The sequence below is a fragment of the Larimichthys crocea genome, chromosome XIII (genome assembly GCF_000972845.2).
Source record: "Larimichthys crocea isolate SSNF chromosome XIII, L_crocea_2.0, whole genome shotgun sequence".
NCBI classification, from domain to species: domain Eukaryota; kingdom Metazoa; phylum Chordata; class Actinopteri; family Sciaenidae; genus Larimichthys; species Larimichthys crocea.
In genome coordinates this window covers 1,768,177-1,789,696 of record NC_040023.1, presented here as the reverse complement: position 1 = coordinate 1,789,696, position 21,520 = coordinate 1,768,177, and the positions used below count along the sequence as shown (strand labels likewise).

The window sequence follows — 21,520 nt, the reverse complement described above, 5'->3', positions numbered from 1 at the left end:
TATGCCATGCTCTGGATTGCAATACCCTGTAAACCCAGACTGTTCTGTTCGGTTTATAAAAAGAATATGGATATATTGTTTACAACTTGACGTAGATCCATAGCATCCAGGATGAAGTGACCAAGACATGGTTGATTTAAATTGATTAGTTGATCGATCAGTTTATTGGCAGAAATGTTATGGACATTTGTTTCATTGCAAACTGAACATCGTTGTTTCTTAGACTGTTGGTTGTACAAATATTTGAAGATGTCATGGAAATGCTCTTTTTTTTTTGTTATTTTCTGTCATTTTCTGTACCAACTAAAAAGATCATTCTATTTCATTAAACCACAAACATATCAATCAATAATGAGAATAATTATACCTTGCAGTCAGTAAGATTTATGTCTTCAATGATTAGGGGCCAAAATCATCTTAAGCTTTGTGGATGTGTTAAACCAACACAAAAATGCTGGTGTAGATAAACAATAGGCACTATTAACTAGGACACTGAAAGGAGCAATTTAATGATTCATTATATAACAGGCATTCCCACAGACATGAACATTGATTGTTAAATTAAGACCAAAATATCACACTCAAATCGAGGCGCTCCAGCTGTGAGGCCAGAGTTCCGGTAACAAACCAGGCTGCTCAAATGGACAAAGATCAAATGCACTTCAGTCTTCAGTCAGATGCTCTCTGTCATGATACAAACTATAGTGGCAAAGTGAAGAGCAGAGGCGGGTCGACCATCTGGTAGTTCCCCCTGGTGGCCCGGTCCAACGGCCGGTCTTACTTGCTCTGTATTTGTCATATGCTGAGTTGATGCGACAGACTGTACTTTGTATTAATCACAACAGTCTGGCTAACGGATTTATACTGAGAGGACCAGACAAAGAAAATCTCCTCAGACTGACGTGAACAAACATCACAAATTGATTCATTTTTTTCTTCTGGTGGCAGAATGAACAAGTATTAGTTATGCTAACAGCAGCATACTGTGGAGCTTTGGCATTTAAACAAGCAGGTCGGAGAAATGAGTCGAGAGCAGGATGAAAGGCCCACGGAAGGATGGCTAAAAAAAAGTAGTGGTGGGTGTAGCAAAGATGCATTGTCTCAGCTAATTTCAATACATGATACAATATGTAATTTGGCACACATTAGAGACGCGCTTTGTGCCGCGTCAACAGCACATTGTTGGCACATTCTGCCACAGTAAGTCAGACTGTATTCAGCATGCTCATATCTTCACTTTTGAGGATGCAGATTTACAAAGAACATGCTGCACAAAGCCATGGATAAAGGTTTCGAGCTGTTCTGGTGTCACATTCACATCAGCAGCAGCAGGAACTAGATTGAGGAAAAGGCGTTTATTTTATCATGCCCTTTTTAATTCAATACTTTGAAATCAACTGCTGCCCACACAGTGTGCCACTTGCTTTGGCAAAGAAAAAACAACAACACATGAATTCAAAAATAACAAGTTATATTTTAAAGCAGTCATGATGAATTCAGTGTCAGGCTAAGCCAGCCTCTCTGGTGGATATAACGTATGCAGTCCAAATATTTAGCCCGTAGTGTTTTTAGACGACATTATATTTCTCATATTATCTGCAACAACACAATACTGAAGGCTTTGTCTCCCACATACTGCACAGTGCATATGGTACCAATTGAACAGTTTTCAGAATAGGAAGAGAGGGGAACTGCATTATCACTCGTTCTAGTGTGGTAGTTGCCATGGCGACGAGTGTAGGTGGTGTACTGTGCTGTACTCTGTGCTGTACTCCTTCCCTGGTCCTCTCCCCTCTTCTGTTGCCCACCCTCTCCCTCTCTCTCTCTCTCTCTCTCTCTCTCTCTCTCTCTGTTCTGCTATCTGCAACATCCGCGTAACTTTCTTTCCTTCATATTTGCTTTTTTTTTTTTTTTTTGGATTCTGCCAGATTTACGTTGTCGCATCGAGCAATTTTCTTTCAGTTTGAACAGCACGCTCGTATTACATGCACAGCCTGGAAAAGGCAACAAAATGATGGAAAGTTAAATTGTGTAGAGAACATTTTAGGCTCTGCTTCTTTGTGGATTCAAAAGGTTTACACAAATATCTGACATTATAACATCTGACATTATATGGTTATTTCTTCATATTTCATGACTGACAGCCTTCTCTGTTCTCCTTAGATCTCTCAAATCGCCCTGGATTTTTCTTTATTCCAGAGATTTGTTTCTTGCTGACCATCCAAGTTCTTGTACATGCTTTGTCAATCGTTGCTTTTTGCAGACCAGCTATTCTTTTATCAGTTTCCATGGAGATGTGTGTGTGTTTCTGTGTCTGTGTGTGTGTGTGTGTGTGTGTGTGTGTGTGTGAGGGAGGGAGGGTTGAGAGTGAGTGGAGAAGTGTCATTTCTAGTTTGTGTGTTTTTTTTTTTTTATGTAATTTTGAAGATTGCATGTGCTGTCCAGTGTCCTGAGTTAGTTTGACATTCAGTACCGTCACTGACGTTTGCTCCACTTCATCCGGTTTAATCAAAACTTTTCTCACTTTCCTTTTTGCTCTTGTTTGATGCAGCTGTATCCACTTTAAATCCCAGTAAGATGGTCGTATTGAAACCTGAGCAAACACCAATTTATTCCGTAAAGATAGAAGAAAATGCAAAATGAAAAATCATTTGAGTGTTGACTCCCGTGTAACCGACGTTTAAAGTACCACTATGTCACAGTCTATAAACACGGCTGTCAACAAATGCTGATCTGTTTTCTGTTTTAATGCGCTGGGTTTGTCCTCTTTGTCTGTGTATTTTTAACACGTCCAGCCCTGAATGATTCATTCAGAGGATTATTACCATTTAGGAAACAGGTTATCATTACCCACGCCTCACTTTCCTGACAATTTCTTATCCACACTTTACCACCAGCCTCATGTTTGTGATACAGAGACAGAAAAATTACCGGGTTACACATTCTTTATCTGGGATTTATGTAACGCTTTCTTTATATATGCCCACAAAAAGATCTATGACACATTCAGGATTTAACAATTAACAGTAGAGATTTATGTAACATGTTTATGTAGCACATACCCAAATAAAAAAAAAATGCTTTGAGGCCAAACAATTGCTGGTGCTTTCACAAACGTGTGCACCTATATGGACATTATTTGTTGGACTGTCTGGCATTTTTTCAGTGACCAGAAAAAGACTGATTAGACTGGTAAAATATAAATGACTCACCCACAGATTGATTCATCCTGATGGGCTACTGGGTTTCTTTGGAATACACAAAAAGACATCAGGTAGGGCTCACATTTCTCTGTCTTAAAATAATACATATGTACATTGAAAAAGAGTTGTTCTTATTATTTCTCCTCCATATTTGCTGTACAGCGATTCCAGTGTCCTCATCCTGTGCGAAAATCTATTCTAAACTTCAGCCGGAGCTATATGAGGGTTCAGCAGTCTGAGTCATTTCAATTGTGTCTTCCACATTTTTTTAGTACAAAAGAAGAAAAGAGGGAAGACTTAGGTAACTTTGGAAAATACCCACTTCATTTCGGCTGAACTTAAAGGGATGCCTCACTACTTTTATACATTAAGATCAGGTTGAATGATTTCCTCTGTGGCTCTGTGGGAACTTTCCAAAGTTTGAGAATGATGTCATAGTGATGTCATCAGGGTTATCTCAATTTGGGCTTGTCAGTTGCTTTTTTTGTAACCCAAATCATGTGTTACAAACTGACACAGCGTTTGAAAGACGTTGACATTTAGCAGAATGGTGATGGTGGTATTCAGTTGCATTATGGGAATTGTAGGATCCAGTATTTTTGGATCTCGGGGTGTCTACTGGGGATTAAAGCCGCGTCTTTAGCTCTGCATAAAAACAGCCTCCTCATTCATTGGCAAATGCGATGGCGCAGCGAGTGCTAACCTAAAAATATCGTCATCTGGCAAGAAAAAAAAAATGGCCGTCATTCACCAAGGTGCTGCGTTGGCTAATGGAATACATGCAGCTGCACATTCATGGTGGATTACCTTGTAACATGAATGTTGTATTTCCATCTGTGCCCCTGCTGCTTGAATTCTGGTCATTCTTTACAGCATATGTGGAAATCTGAAGCTGTCCTAATGTGTGTGTGTGTGTGTGTGTGTGTGGCCAGATTATTCTCTGAGGAGCATCCAAGGTGAAATATTCCAAATTAATTTAGGTTTGTAAACACACAATAATAATCCTAAAATAGATTTGGATGCTTACAATTGGCAGGCTCTCTTATCATGTCCTGTTGTGCTTCAGTGGTGAATATTATGGCCCACAACAAAGTTACAACCAATGTTTCCACAGTGAGTCTGGGGCTTTTTTGGGGCCCTCTGGGGATCTTGTTACCAGATTTCTGCAGTGTGCCAACGACCAGCTCAGACAGAAGAAGCTGTTGTTGTCCATATGTTTGCAGTACACCTTGCAGATGCTGAGAACACTGTCTTATTAAAACCTAAAAAAGCATGAAGTATTACCTAGGGACTCTTCTTTAAAAATCTTAATTTCCCCTCTTAATGTCGGCTAAAAATAAGTTTGTGGAAATTTCAGGTGTTCAAACTTGTGCCTTATTAAAAGTGCAGCATCCTTACTTTTAAAGCCCCGGTCTGTAAAAGTGACTCTACATATTCATGAAGTAACTTCAATGAACTTTGCTATACTCTCCAACCTGATTCCCGTCGTAATTATTCGGCGCAGTGGGCGGCCGGCCGTCATCGCTTCGTTTTATTTTTGGATGTTCCAAACTCCAGAGATGGTGGAGCGCAGCGCGGCGCAGCGCGGGGCGGACTCGGCTGCTTTTGGAGGCGTTGGTTTCTGTTTCTGTCTATCTTACGCACTATCTCCGCCCTCGAGGGAGAGACTTCACCGTTTTTTTACCGAGCACCTTTTCTCGCGCGCTGCCGTTTAATCAAAATTAGGTGTGACGGACTGCGAGAAGAGCGAAGAAAAGAAGAGGATCAGCATCAATTTGGCACCGGACAGCACCCCCCCCCACCACCACCACTACTCAACACCACCACCCCCTCCTCCTCCGCCACCTCCTCTTGCTCGTTATGAATTTCTGGATTATGTGGACGTCGTTATGGCACGCAGGGTGAACTACAGACGCTCTCCAAGATTGAATCACCCGAGCTAGGAGCGAGAAAATAATGTGCACGAATCAGATATTGGTCAGATGCTGCTGCACGTCTCCGGGATTTCGCCTGTAAATACCTTTGGGATGTTTATTTCTATGCTTTTGTGTGTGCGCGCAGTGTGCAGTGGGTCTGTGTGCTGCTCAGAGTTGGCATAGCCCTCAGACATCACCTTCATAATTATCCCCATTTTATTATCAGTAATCGGCATGATTCATGTGCAGTACTTGTAACCATCCAGAATCCGTGCTGTGTCGTTCATGTCTGCAGAATGTTTTAAATGTAAATACAAGTGACAATTGATGAACTAATTGGCTCTGTGCATCGTTTCACCAAAACGCGCTAACAGGAGTTCATATTATTCTCACATAATAAAGCGACGCAGGGGCTGTTTGGAGTCACATGTGCCCAGGACAAACAATTAAGATGACAAAAACCATCCTCAGAAGAGATTCTCTTTATTACCGAGGAAGCTGCATTGGGATCGCATCTCAGTTTCTGGATTGCAATAGAGTTGGAGGACAGGGAGCAGAGGAAGAAGAGAGGGAGGAGAAGAAGAAGCAGAGGAGAGCTGCTGAACTGCACAACAGAGCCACTGCTGAGAGGGAAGCTCTGGCTTCAGTGATGGACTGAGCAGCTGAAGGCAACCACGGGACCCCCCCCTCTCCCCCTTGTTTGACAGCCAGCTTCCACAAGAGCTTTCACAACCTGACAAAGAAGGCATGTATGGACACAGTTGCAGCGTAAGTGAGAAGAGGAGGAGGTGCTCACGTTGAACACAACAATTTGGCCCTGGTGATTAAAATACAACTATCTCTCAAAGGGGAACAACACTGGCCTTTTTATTTGGAAACCGTCTCTCAGGTCTGCACAAACTGATTCTACCTTTGTCCCAAAAAAAAAAGAAAAAAAAAAAGCAAGTAAACCTGGAACCTCAGCACCTTCCCAAGTGCCCTGGAAACCCGCCGGATTCAGTCTGCATCCTCAGATGTAACTAAGATATCAAGATTTCATCACCAGGAAGTCCTATTTTTTTGGGTAAGTGTTAACACACGTGTGGGCACAAAGTGAAGTGACCTACTCTTTGCAAAAACTTGCAATGTTTTGAATATCTAGCCCATCTCACAGTGAGGTGCAGGTGACAGGTGGATCACTAATTGAGATGTTAAAGCTGGTAGTCCACCTTTAAATTCAGCACAGATCTGTACTGGCTGTTAATACAACTGTGAAAGTCACCACTGTTGCTCAGGTGTCCAGGTTCAGCATCTTGCAGAGTTTTTAAGGTGATGCATTGCAGGCCGGATCACCTGCAACAGAGTGATGAGTTCAGTGGAAGTGGGGCATTAGCACACAGGTAGATTTGCCTGATGATTTTATCTAAATAGCTATCTGGTGCCGATGAAATGTACCTTTCATGTGTTGGAGGAACAGTTTATTTCGGAGACATCCTCTCTGAATGTGTAGGCTGTTTGGGGAGTTTGGCACAAAAGCAAGATGAGCCACTGTTGGGATTTGCTTGCTGTACCGGAAGCCCCCCCTCCTCTTCCAGCATCGGCCTGATGGATATTTGATAAGACAATTTATGGATGGTTTCCAAGATTTATTCTGCACCCTGTTTTTGTAGAATATGCTACAAGGCCTTAAGTATCACATACTGAATTAGCGTTTTCTGCCAGTGAATGTTTGTTTCAAATTTGCATGAATGCACTTTTCTCACTAGTGCTGTGCATTTGCATTAAAAACTTGCATTTTTATTAGCATTTTTGCATGAAGTGGTGTCACAATAGTTCATATTGTTTCCCACATGCAAGATGTATGATGTGCATTTTGTACACATAATAATTAACATCACATTACTTATAATATATAATATATTATGGCACAAAACTCAGCTCCTGTGACACTTCATGACCTGCAGTGAGTGAAATATAATTTATTCATGTCATTTAATTTCAATAGAAATTTAAATTGGGCCCCAAAAGTGAAGTGAAGTGAGTGTAAGGATCTGCTTGATTGGCACTCAGCTTCCATCAGCCAGACCCCTGGCTACCTCTCTAACCTCCAGCCACAGGAGGTTAGATACATATTAAGAGCTTATTCTTTAATTTGACATACTGGAACAGAATTACTGTGAAACTTAAAAGTGTCCCACTTTCACTGGACTAAGTTCTGTGTGTTTATTTCAGATGAGTAGATGACAAATCAAGGTACACTCGTGTGGATTTTCTGTTGTGACAGTTTTCCTCCTTCTCAGCTGGTAAAAACAAGAAGATGTATTTGATGTGTTGACACTTTCTCTGTATTGTTTTTGTAATGTAGCACAGGTATGATGAGGCCACTATCTTTACAGCTCGTTGTATTGCACTGGTCTCTTGCACGCAGTTCCCCATCTTAACACCCATGCAGTGGAGAGAGAGGAGCTTCATTTAATGAAATGTCTGAGGCTCTATGCTTGATAGAACAAGATAAGTCCGGCTCACTCTGACTCATTACCCCTCGCAGGATTTCCTCGTCCTCCTCCATACGAAGCGCCTATAAAGATATGAACTATCTCATGCATCTCGTCATGGAATCGCTTTAGTTTAGTTCAAACGGAGAGTTGTGGATGTCTATTAATCTTTCTTGGTTCCTCATGAACTGTTGACAATCTGGACTCATTGCCTCTCTGTCACAGTTGTCAGCTGGGGAGCCTGACAGCCGGCAAAGAGTTGATTCTACTCCAACACCCAAGTTTCCATCATAATTCTGCTGCTCTTCAGCCAGCTTCAATGCAACGTGTGGAGGGGGCTTTCTCTCACTGCCAAGGACAGAAAGGCTTTGACAGTCTGTTTGAATGTTCTCTAACAAAAAAAAAAAGAAAAAAAAGCAGGCACTCCCGTCATTGAGCTCCTGTCCTGCAATCTTCTCAAATTGTTTTCTTTTACCTCGGGCCGTGAATTTCTCTGCCATCCTCATTTTTTATCAGCAGCCCATCAGAGAAAACACAAGATATTTTTACCCTTTGGTAGATTTTCTTTACCCTAAGCCTCTGTTCTCATTTAACACAGTCTAACAACATTCTCTCTCATAACACTCATCTGTTTTCTCTCGCAGAACTGCCTTCTCATATCCTCCTCCTCTTAATCTGTTCCTATACTAGAGTTAGCCACCTCAGATTTCTCTCTGAAGTGAGCTGCCTAACTAGTTAGCATCTCATACAGCTGTGACCGACAGCACCGTTAAGGTGAATGGATGTCACGACCTGGACGGGCTCTATTGAAGCTGCCATGTCCTCTCACAAGAGGATAATCAAATGTTTTTTTTTAATGTTTATCGTCTGTTTTTTCACCTTTCTTCCTGAAATTCCAACTACAGAACACAGAATAGAAAACATGGGAATGTGTCAGTGGGAATGCTTATCAATTAATCATAATAACAGCTTGTGGTTAAGCAGCATCATGACATTTAGGCTATAAAGGGCAGCGATGAGAGGTTGAATGTTGCACCTAATACAAGTGCCCTCGGTTTTTCTCCAAATCCTTGATGATTTTTACCACAACAACACTTATGATGTGTGTTTCCAGGAGAGAATAACTCTTCAGACCATTTAGATGAAACGAAATGTTCAATCAGCTGCATGATTAAAAATATATTTTAACTTATTTCCCAAGTTGCAACTCTGTTACAAACCAAAATTGTGGCTGGAAGTTACATTTCTCCTTGTTTGATATGTGAATCATAATTCTACAGTTTTGTTTTCATCTTTGGTCTTATTAATGCTCCTTTATTTTTTAATTACAGGCACAATAATGTTGATTTTTCCTGTGTTGTATATTGTTGTTGTGAGTGACTTTTGGTCCGTCGATCTTAAAAAAGTAAAGGAAAAAACAAACAAACTTGTGTCTGTGCCATATAGCTGCATGGACACATCTTCAAAGACGTGGCTGCCGCATCAGAGTCAGTTTGGGTTGGTTGGTCAAGCGGAGGTTTGCTGTGGCGGACCTGGAGTTTTAACCCCAAGTGAGTCAGTTTTTAGCCCCACACTGGTGGAAGTCTACTCTTCACTTCTGTCAACTGTACCTAACTCTTACCGCCTCTTCTCCAGTCTGTCGTGGTCCAATAAGATTTTTCTCTGTTATATATGTTTTTATATGTTTCCCTGTTTTCTCTGAATCCCATTGACACCCTTGTTGAAAATTTAGGTTTAACATACATCCAGCCTCAGCTGCACCATTCTGTTCTTTTTGTGTGCCTTTCTAGCCCCTTTCAGCACTATGAGGCTTTACAAAAGTACCTCAATATATTAAGGATTTTTTTTTACCACTAAATCCTATACCGGAGCATCACTCACCCTCTGAGCCCTGCTTTGTCACGCTCCCGGAGTTTTATTTTGACATCCTCTGGCTTTGATAGTGCCATTTGCCTTTTACTCTGGCTTTGATTCACTCTGAGTCTTCCTCCTCGATATGCACTTCCCCCAGATGAAAAGCAGCCATTTCTGCTCCCTCCAGGGACAGAAAAAGAAATAATTTTCTGTTAGTTAGTGCCACGTGTAAAGCTGTTGTTTCATTTCTGACAAAGACCTACAGAGTCGTTTTTTTTTAAGCATTCAAACAAACAAGAAGGCGGTTCATATTCTTGTTGCAGGGGAATTCTGAGGTGCGACTCACCTCATTTTGAACTGTGTTACATGCGGTGAGATAATACAGAAGTTTCCCAGTACGGTCGGTGTTAAGAGCTTCAAATTGCTGCCTGCTCTCTGGTTTCTCTGTCACAATTTCCAGCTGTTTAATTTGGATCTGCTCATTTACAAGCACAGTGCACAATAATGCTTCTAAATACATTAGTAAAAATGAAGGTAGTTTGACGGAGAGCAGTGCACAGGCTGCGAACATGTTCCTATGGTAACTAGGCCACACTCCCCTTGGCTAGCTCTCACACACACACACACACACACACACACACACACACACACACACACACACACACACACACACACACACACACACACACACACAGCAGAGGGACAGGCAGGAGAGACACGGGAATACTGGAAATCACATGTGATAGAGAGCAACTTGAGATTGTTTATTTAGGTTCCTGTCCTCATGCCTTCCTTCACATGAGAGGTATTCACATTTTTCTCTTGGACTTGAGAAATCGCGCTTACATTGCAAAACCTTGGAAGTCACTTTCTTTCTGCTCCTCCAAAAATATCTGTCAGTTTTCGAGCCGATCTCAGGTTCTTTCCCATGGCTCCCTCACGCCCCCACACTGCCCCTGCTTCCTCAACCCCTCCTCCCACCCCTCCTTTCAAATCCTGCAGCTTCTGTACATTTGACGTTTACTTGATTACGGCGCTGCTGCTAAACATAGAACACAGAGTGGCTCTTAACACAGTCAGAAGTGTCTCAACTTTTCTGTTTAAACATCTGTTTAGTGGCTTTATGTTTGAGTGTATGTGTAGGGCTCACCGTGGAGCGACTTTAGATGATCCTCCAAGTTTGCATCCTCACTCTAAAGGGACTGAACTGTATTAAACAACAGCCCACCTCGCATTTAAAAACATTACAAGACAAGAGTTCATTCCATCGAGCAGCTGATTCTCTACATTCCAGCAGTGTGTGTCTCTGTGCTCGGCATCGCCAATGTCATTCTGCATTTTGTAAATCACTGCTCACACTTAAACCGTGTCAAACCTCCTGGGGCGATGCTGCCGGCTTGTCAAAGAGCCACAAGGTTGATCCGGCGAGTTTTTGCTTGTCAGTCATGCAGGCTGATTGTTTGGACAGCTCGCTGTTAATGAATGGCCTTAACTTTCAACACAAATTTGCAGGTAAACCATCTTTGACTTAGTGTACTTTTCTCACAGTTCTTGATTTAAAGAGCAACTGGACAAACCATTTTAGCTTGAACACGCACCCTTCATGATATTAGAAGATGTATTTAGGTCCAGCATGCAGTGGTCACAGTACACATCTATTTGCTTTGTACTTTGATATAAATGACAAGATTTCTTTTATGTAAGAACTGCAAGTACACAAGTACAACACCAGGATCAGTTAAATCAAGAAAGTTTATTTTTGAGTTACTCTTTAAACAAAAACAAAAATCCACCTTCATTACACTGACGAGCAGAAGAAATGTGTGAGCATATCTTAAAAACCTGGGGGCATAAAATCAAAACTTTTTGTGGCCACGTATTGTTAGAGGTAATTAAAAAAAATGTCTTAATATAATTTGGGTAAATTGAGCCCGATGTGGTAATATTACACCAAGATTTAGTGCTGACTGTGAAATTAAAATTATAAAAATGTTCACATACAGTAGTTCTTATAGCCCAGAGGCAGAAATCAATATTTGAATAACGCATTCTGCAGACAGATTTTTAGTTTAGTTTATTTGACATGACAGTTAAAATGCAGTAGTAAAGGAAATTTTTTTTTTTTTAAAGTCATTGTCAGGGATAATACAACAAAGTCCAGGACAAAAGCGCTGTAACAATATAAGTGCACACATATCATAAAGAAACGTTTATTTTTTGTTGTAGTTTTGTAGTTAAAAAATAAACTTGATACATTGTTTCTAATAACAATGCATTCTTAGTGTCACATATTTTTGTATCTCTTGCTGCCTATTGGTCATCTTTAATCTCTATCTGCACGAGAATGTAGAATCTGTAAGTAAGGGTCTGAGATTTTGGAACTGGAATTGTTCTAGTTTCTGGTTGTAGTCTGAGTAGTAGTAGGTCCTAGTACTGACCGATCGTGTTTGAGTTGGTTGCAACCAAGTTAGCAACCTCTGCGTCTGTTAAGTGAACCGAATGCGGAAGTGCCAAAAACGGCAGTTCCTCAATGTCCACTTGAGGCTGACTACAGAACAAGTCAGTCTCCATAAGTCCCCATGTTTAAAAATGTCCAACTTCAGAATTAAGAGTGTGGATGCTTTGATTGACAGGCGAGTGCTGTAACAGATGGCTTGTTTGAGCACCCGGGTGTCATTCAGCCCACCTCAGGGTTGCAGATGATCCACATCTTTGCTGATTGCCGAAGACTGCCAACATGGTGGTCGCCAACGGCAAAGATTTTGAGCTTCAAATCGGCTCTTTAGAAATCTATGGGTCTCTTCTTTATACTGTCAGTGGTTGCAGCTGTCAGTGTGGAGAGCAAAAGATGCAGGACACATTGGCCAAAATGTAATCTAAAGATGATTAAGCTTTTTTTCACTTTAAAAAAAAAAGTTATTTGCATTCATAAGCAGGTATCTGTTCATAGAGGTTAGCAGAAATGCATCTTTCTCATCATTCTCACATATCAAGGTGAACTGCAGAGGAAGTCTTGGCCCGGATATCTGCTATCCATTTTCTGGATATCCACTGGCAACTCTGGAAGACCCCAGAGGCTAAATCATCATCATATGATAGCAGATGGGATCCGTGATTGGGTCATCATATACTGTACGTTGATGCAGACACATCTGGGATAAGCTGTTATTACCTGATAATATCAGCCAGACAGTTTATTGGCCAGGATGTTATACTGATGGAAAAATAATGACCTGCAGTATGTAATTGAAGTAACTGAAATAGTAAAATGCCTTCAGTTGTCTAGAACTGCATAGACAATAGACCAATTTAATACAAAGGGCACTAAGTTTGACCCTTTTGAAATGATACATACAGCATAAATTATGAACCGGCAGAAAGCAGAACTTTACTAACTTTATTCAGGCTGAGGAAAACATTTTTAGCAGTTGCAGAAGGAAAAAGAACAAAAATAAAATAAGGTGCAAGGTTTACTGTGAGGATCTTAAGTTACTCTCATATATCAAGTTACTTCCATTGACATTACAAAGAATGGATATCTTTGACGTCACCCATAGCTTTTCTCACTGCCATCTTCAGCCTCCCTGCTCATCTAAAAATGGGCAAACGTGGCTCATCGGTTGAACTAAGGCGGGCTGAATAATGCCTAGGTGCTCAAACAACCATCTGTAATGGCACCTACCACCTGTAATGACACCCACACAGTTAATTCTACATAACTTTAATCCTCAGTATAATTTGAACAGGTGAGTTGTTTATAAATTCACTCTCAGTGCAGTTGTCATGACCGGGGAAATTAGCTATAGAGACCAAAACAGTTTTTAGTACCAGGCTGTAAACATGTTTATTTCTGCTGTGAAGGTGGACGTTTTAACATGGGGACTTATGGAGACTGACTTGTTCTGTAGCCAGCATCAAGTGGCCATTTTGAGGAACTTTCACACTGAGTTCACTTCACAGCCATGGAGGGTGCTTCTTGGTTGCTTTTTGTTAAGTTGCATATAGCTATGTACGGTACAGTACAAATCTCAGAGTCAAAGTAAAAAAGTCTGAAGTAAAGGACAGATGAACTTTTGCCTCAGCATCATGTTACTGGTTATCTGATAATATTATAACCACAGTTTTATCATTTTACAGAAAGGTAAATGGTGTGCATCATCACAAGCCTTTAATTAAGATTTAATAAGTGTGCCTTCACACGCTGATTTTTGTTATCGACATATTGGAGCTTTTGTAAAAATGGCAAATTCCAGGTCATAATTACCAGTTGGTTGTTGACATGAACGGTATTTACTAGTCGGAATACGGCAATTACGAAGACTTCCATATGACATGAATGCGACATCTGCCCTAGCAGGCCCGTCTGTGAGTCACCAGAGGATCCTTGTTGTCAGATGCTCCAGACCAGACATAACGAGATCTTCTGTGTGTGTGTGTGTGTGTGTGTGTGTGTGTGTGTGTGTATGTATGTGATCTGTAACTGGAAACAGTCACTGCAAGACAAACTGGACTGCACCATCACAACTATGGACAGCCTCTATGAAATTAACTCTCTCAATTTTCTCCCACCCTCGATGAATAAATTGTGGGACGTAAATCATGCAGTCCTCATAGCACTGAGGAGACTTACATGTGAAACCTGAGAGAGAGAGAAAGAGAGAGAGAGAGAAGAGCCTTGGAAAGTACCGTAAACAATGCAGATTCTCATCATGAGTGAAATTGGAAATCAGAGATGCTTTTATTTCCCAGTGGCATCAGTAAAAGTATCCATCCATCAGCATCATTTTTATTTCAAACTGGGCTGTTGAATACATTTATACTTTTATGCCCATACTAAAAATTTCTACCTGTAGTGGCTTTATGTTAGCTGTTTAAACCCATTACGTAACCGAAGCATAATGATTTTCTGTGTGTTTATATTTAGCCACAGTTTGAAAAGTCATTACACGATATAAACTACCCTGACATCTCCGTCCCAGCAGTATTCTCTGTGGGAATTTGGGCCGTGCAGTCATTGGTGTGTCCTCCACAGCCATCACTTGATAAGGGCACAGTCAAACTTTAAAATAACTTTCCCAACAAAATCTGTGGGGCTGCTAACAGTTTTTGTAATGTGTGAAAACTTGAGCCTTTCTTTTTGATAAAGGGCATCTGCAAGCCAACAAACAAACAGTAGTTAGGATTGTCTTGTTGTTAGGGATGCACAATCCAACTTTATCTCTTTAGATAGCTCAGCTCTGAGTATAAATCTGTTTTCCTCATGTTTAAAATGTGTTCATTGCATGGAACTCATTGGCATCACGTTTAGCTGTGTTTGCACATTGACTCTATGGCTGCAATAGTGCTCTGTCTGTTGATGGATTTGATCCACCACTTTGATCCAGGCTGAATTATCTCCACAGCTGTTAGAATAGCCATGAAATTATGTACAGACACTCTTGGTCCCCAGAGGATGAATCCCAATGACCACTGTCAGATGGCACTACACTGTTGGTATTTGCAGTTCTCCCTGACATGTCCATCGAATGGATCACTATGAAATTTAGTACATAAATGGCATCCTCAGGATGTAATAACTTTGGTGATCCCTTCACTTTTTATTCATCATCACATCAAAATTTTAAACATTACTGGGTACAAATTAGGTATAGCCTATATACTTTTAACCAGATTTTTTACTAGCAGCATGCTAACATGCTAAACTAAGATGGTGACCATAATAAACATTAGCATTGTGGCTGTGTATACTGTTTCAGCAGTTTCCTAATGCCTTTATACCTACAGGAAGTGATCTAAAACATGCAAAATCAGATGTGCATTAAACTTTAATTTAGCTCTAACCACTGTTGTAACAGCAGCAGCCTAGCAGAGCCACTAGCATGGCTGTGGATTTATGGTAACCCCTAATACCTAACACTAACACTAACCGTACACCTGAACCTAGCCTACTATGGAGCAGTGTTTGTTAAGTCTTGGGTTAGGACTAAATGAATGCAACTGCTGGCAGAACCACTGAATTGTTTTATGAAACTTTTGATGTAAATGTTATTTATGTGGATCTGTCTTGTCATAATAATAAGGTCATTATTGGTGCATCAGATCGGTGCATCCCTAGTTGTAGTTTCAGTAATGATTGTTTGATGATCACGGGCCAAGGGTTGAATTAAAACTAGGGTTACATTAAGTGCCTTTCTTTTCAGTAAATGAAAAGCTACTGTAAGATTTCATGGTTATTAAAAAGCAATTTATAGTTTGTATTTGATGGGGAGGCTTATGTCATGATGATTTAGTTTGAGAGATTGTATCCTTATACTTCCTCTAGTTTTTGTCTGTAACAGTCTAAAGTCTAAAAGGATTATGATTGAATTCAGTTTATTTAAAAAAGACCAAAGTTTCTAAATGTGTATTAATAAAGAGATATATGCTAAAGGTTGAGTATGTTTCTCCAACACCCACTCACAGTCTTCCTCTTTCTGTCTTTCTTTCCCTCTGTATCACAGTTAGCTAGAGGCTGTTGCCACCCACACACTCCATCCTGACAGCAATTTACATTCAGAATAGCCCGTGTGAACACATCCATGTGTTTTAATATGTCACGTTTACTTAAAGCACCACATGATGCAGGTGACTGTTTTAGTGGCGTTGATGTTAAAAATTGAAAATATGCTAAATATTTCTCCGCAGGCTCATTCAGTCATAGCTCTGTCAGAAGTGTCAGGCTTCAGACACACATGAGGCACAGAAGAAATGTTTTCCTTCAGTTGAGGATGATTCCCCTCGCGGGCAGCCGATAGGTCTGATCAGTTCACTCACGTTTGGTACCAGAACCACAGTGTTTTTGCAGCGTGTAACTTAGCGTTTTTTTTCATCTTTATTGTGCAGTTGTGTGCCAATATCTTCTACAGTTCAAGTAGAAGCCCTTGGAGTTGTTTCCATGGATACCAAACAATTAGCTGGGATTCAGAATAGAACCTGGAGAGTAGCCTATTTACAGGCTTTGGGAGCAAGGAAATCATAGGATGACAGAGTGTCTTGATTCTCTGCTGCAAACAGCTCCTCTGGGTAATGGGTAATTTCTAAAAAAAAAAAAAAAAAAATTTGCTCCCACAGATCAATCACAGACAAAAATAGATGACCAGAGTGAATATCAACAGGAAATATCACGTGTTTGGCTTTAAGAGACTGACCTATGGATGAATCAGTGACATTTTATGCCACACTTGAAATGATCAAATGTATGATGTGTGATTTTGATGATGCAACCTGCTTAAAAATGTGTAACAAAATATGAATATGCTAAAATGTGGCTGTATTTTACAACCAAGGATAAAGCAATCATCTTTGGCTTCAAGTAATGGGCACGTTTTAGTTTTAGACATGCTTCATTCCCCAACCCTGAACTATGTTTAATGGAAATTTGTAGTCTGATAATCAGCCTGAATTGCCATTATGGTTTATTTTTTAATTCATCCTGTCCATTTTATCTGATCTCTTGTAAAATGGGATTTATTTTTTGCCCTAATCTATGGAAATCTATCTATAGAAAGTGGCGTAGAAGCTGCAGTAGTGGTTTCCAAGAGCAGTTTTTTACACTTATCAACTTTATATTTATATTTCTTGACCCGAATCAACTTGTACAGCGACACCAATCTCGTCCACGCTTTTTTTTTTTTTCACAACAAATGTAGTTAGGTAGCTAACCAGCCATAACGTCCCAACGTCTTTATCCTGCCTACTAAACTCTTGATTAGGAGATTGTTTCTCTAACCGGGGGGAAACAGCCATCAAAGCAGATGATACCAGATGCATTAAACAAATTGGACGTGTGGGTGGTGATTCACAGGTCTGGAACCAGGCTAGGAAATATGACAATTTTTCAAGTGAAAAGAAAGAGGGAGGAAATTTACATATAAAGTTCACAGATTTGGTGATTGAGTCATACAGGGCCTTGTTTCTGCTGCTCATAAAACCCCTCTAGTATTTCTCTTGTTTGTATAGAGGTATAAAGATTTCAGAGTGTGTGGCCCCTGTGCATCTTTCTTAGCCAACACACAGTCATGTAGAGAAAACATCAGATCTGATTCCCTACAGACAGGTGTCTATACCTTTATAGATCCACCACCATGTTCCAGAGTCTGAACATGTCAGACAAACACATAGGGTTCATGATGACTCATTTGCGCATAGTACTTTTTCCACCATATACTGTAGAGGTCCAGTATATTTGGTCATCAGGTTTTTTGCGTCATTCCCACCGGCTCTTGTTACGAACAGTTTCCCCTTGGAAGGATGATGAATAGCGTCTAAGTGTCTTTCAGACTGTCACACTGTTGTTCGTTGTGGTTCTTTGGAGGCTGTAGCTGTCTGTCCTTGTTGGTGAGCTTCACCTGCACCTGATACTCTGCATTGTTAATGTGCTAAAAGCTTGTTTGTGATTATTATGTGTTTGTCATGTTTGAATCTTATTTCCCCCTCTATATGGGACCAAAAAAGGGATGCACCGATTGGGAAATTCTGTGCCGATACTGATGTTAAAAATAACAATTTGAAAGATACCGATGTCCTTTTTCTTGTTAGATAAGTGTCTCTGCCTTGTTGCAGCTCAGTCTATTTCTGTGAGGCAGAGCTGAACAGTCAGTGACTGTCCGTGCTGGTGCCTGGAGCACATTGGTATTTGTGCCAGTGCTGGAAAACGAAGGTCCATGTTGGACCAAACAACACAACATTTAGCCAGCGTAGAACTGATTCGACACGACAGAAAAACATCATCTGTCATCAGTCACTGTGCTGATAGGCCGATGTCAGTCAATAAGGTGAATAGAGATATTGATGTTTGGCCGATAAATTGGTGCATCCCTAGACTAAAGCAGCTGCAAAGTAATGACAAAGGCTGAATAAAAAGTGTTGCAACCAATGATGTAATAACGTTCAATAATGTAATACCTGCCAATAACATAATCATTTTGGCCTTTTTAAATTTAATAAAGCCAATAACGTAATAACATATCAAGAATGTAATAAATTATTATGTTATTGGTGTAGCATTAAAAACAAATCCTTTGACCTGACCCATGGTCTCGCCACTGAAAATAAAATCCAATCAACTCAGCAATTCTGTGTGTCATTTTCTATCCAGAAAATAAAATGATAATAATAAAAAAATGATACATACATTATTACCTTATCACATCACTGTTCTCTTCCTGTATTCTAGCACATTCTACTCAGCGATCTAACTACCACACTTCACAGTAAATGATTAATTAATATTCCTCCATACATGATAATTATGAATGTACATATTTAAGCAAAAAAACTATATTATAAATAAAGATTTTGTACAATTAATAATTCTCAAACTTACAACCATAATTAAGGAGAGAGAGTGCTGCATAGTATGTACCCTTGAGAATAAGAAGAATAAGACGACTATGCTATGCACTATATCTATTTTTGATAACAAACTGCACAAAAACTGCAAAATAATCTTTTACTTCCATGAAATTCAGTCCTATTCATGCATTATTACATTATCAGCTACAGTTATTACATTCTCAAAGTATTTTTTTAATGCTACGCCAATAACATAATAACCAGCCAATAATGTAATAACTTGTTACATTATTGGTAAAATGTTTTACATTATTGGCTCAAAAACTTCATTACATTATTGGCAGGTTATTACAGTATTGGCTTTAGTACATTTAAAATGGCCAATATTATTGCATTATTGGTTGCTATTGGTTATGATCTCATATAGGGTTCAACATAGTTTAGGTTATTTAAGATTTGGGTTATTTAAGGTTATTTATTTATTTAAGACTTAAATAACTTATAAATAACTGTTTAAGTTCAAATGATTTTATAATTTATAATTACATGATCCGTTAAGCAGTTATACCCTTTATGAAGTAATCATGCAATATTGTACTAATGTGTTTCATTCCTTTTGTGACCTATTTCAAAGGACATTTTGTTATTACATCATCAAATCTGTAATATTGTTTGTGACCTCATGTTGTTTTAAAACCTCACAAGAGTGTCAGAGCACTTTGTAATTGTACCAGCACTGGTAATTGTCAATCAAACTTAATGTGACTGCTGCTTGTCAGCAAACAAAAAGTAGGTGTGACCCATTTGACATTAAATCGGCATAATCATTGAACACATTGTGTAATTGCTACCTACTTTAGATGAGAACGAACACAGAGGAAGTCTGAGCAATCTCGCAAAATTTGATGGGAATTTATTACAGCTCCTTCAGCAACATGATCAGTTTTGGCCATAACTTAACAGCCTGTTAACCAGACTCATTGTCATTTCTGGCCCAGTTTGCACAGTTCAGACAAAATTTTAATATTCACAGCATTTTGGTGTAATCCAAAAGTCAACATGCTCTTTTATCATGCTGACTTTTGTATATTTATTGTGCTGCTGTATCAGGATTTAGATGTAAAAAATTTTTTATATGAATTAAATTGATACATTTAGTAAATTGAACAGCTGCTTTCATTCACTGAGCTATAATGACTTTCATGTCTGCACTCTTTTCTCATAGACCAATCTCGCAGGGCAAGTTTTGCCTCTGTAAGACAGTCAAGCATGGAAACCCCTCCCAATGCCACCCCACAGCCCTTCAGACAGCCGGTGAGTAAAATAAAGGTCTGTCACACTCTCCTGATGCAAGTATATGGCACCTATAAGCTCATTCAGCTCATAGAAAACACATACTCACTGTTTTGTTTAGTTTTTTGGCTCAGTCAGATATTGTAAATTCCCATTAGGGAATGTGATGCTTGATGGAGAGTTTACACTTTCATAGATACATTTTTATAATTAGTTTCTGGCTAAGCTTGCTAGTAAATGATTTATTTTTTGATTGTATTATATTCCAACTGTTGGGTGGTTTTACACTTCTCTAATTATATTTTTCCCCCTATATTCCCTTGTTGAATCTTCAGAGTTTTCTCAATCGAAGGCTGAAGGGCTCCATCAAGAGGGCCAAAAGTCAACCCAAACTGGACCGGACCAGCAGCTTCAGACAGATGATTTTGCCCCGGTTCCGTAGTGCTGACCAAGAGAGGTAAGTAAATCATGTGGGGGTTGGAGCCTGTCCCAGCATGTATCGGGCAAAAGCCACTAAAACGCTGTGAACAGGTTGCCAGAAATATATTCCTAACTATGACTGTTTCATTGTGATTGTTAAATTTGTCTTGTAGAGATCCCATGTGGTAATCCAAGATTAGCAGACATAAGGCACGCCTGTTACATGCATGTTACAGTCTGTGTGGTGGCGAGATCTTGCAGTAATTATGAGATCAAAACAAAATAAAACATACAGATAATCACAGTGGGGATTCTGCGATCCCAGTGGAAACCCACGCAAACCCGAGGAGAATACGCTAACACCATGCACAAAGAACCAGGGACCATAAACATTTTGCTTTGGCATTTTGTCTCTACTTGATTGTTGACAGTGGGAGGCAAGAAGAAGGCAAAGAAAGGGTGAAAGAGGCAACAAATGTTCCCAGCTGGAATCCCATCAGACCTGCACTGCCCTGCCCCTCAGTCATTACAAAGATGACATGCAGTAGCATGTAGTAGAGTACATGTAACTTAAATAAGTCTTTTTATGTACTTAGATCAGGAGCAGCTTTGAGCTTTGAGCACTACTCAAGCAATAACAATGAAATGGGTTCTTGCTTAAATGCTTGCTGTGCTGCTTTGTGAGTGTTACTTTAGTGGGTTTGCTGCGACTACCTTACACATAGAATTGCTTCTGTGTGGAAACCTCTCACTTCACCGTCTCTTTTTGAGCTGCAGCCAGCATGGACATTGCTAAACTCAATACCTAGCTTCAAGGTTGCCTCTTATTCTAGGCCAAGCTGATTGTGTGCTGTAATTATAGTGCATTGTATAGCTTGTGTAATTATAGTGCATTGTATTAAGGCAGAATATTGCAGAAGGTACTGATAGTGTTCATGACAATTTATTGATTTATTCTTATTGTGTGAAATTGTCCCTCTGTCCTGTTTGTGTGATGTATTTTTAGCCTCACAATTGGCTTGAGGAA

At 39.8% G+C, this 21,520-nt stretch overlaps 1 protein-coding gene across 6 annotated transcripts in view; it reads left to right on the top strand.

The window, feature by feature from the left end:
• Nucleotides 1-4,770: 4,770 nt before the first annotated feature.
• Nucleotides 4,771-21,520, top strand: part of LOC104931633 (ras/Rap GTPase-activating protein SynGAP) — a 40,090-nt gene continuing 23,340 nt past the window's right edge. For 2 of the 6 annotated variants that reach the window (XM_019254842.2, XM_019254839.2), the window contains exons 1-4: nt 4,771-6,182; nt 9,040-9,143; nt 20,006-20,109; nt 20,409-20,530. In XM_019254842.2, the coding sequence (XP_019110387.1) occupies nt 9,044-9,143; nt 20,006-20,109; nt 20,409-20,530 (326 nt within the window). In that variant the 5' untranslated portion in view covers nt 4,771-6,182; nt 9,040-9,043. The remainder of the gene's footprint in view (nt 6,183-9,039; nt 9,144-20,005; nt 20,110-20,408; nt 20,531-21,520) is intronic. The other 4 variants (XM_019254840.2, XM_019254841.2, XM_027286736.1 and 1 more) reach the window with 4 other exon arrangements.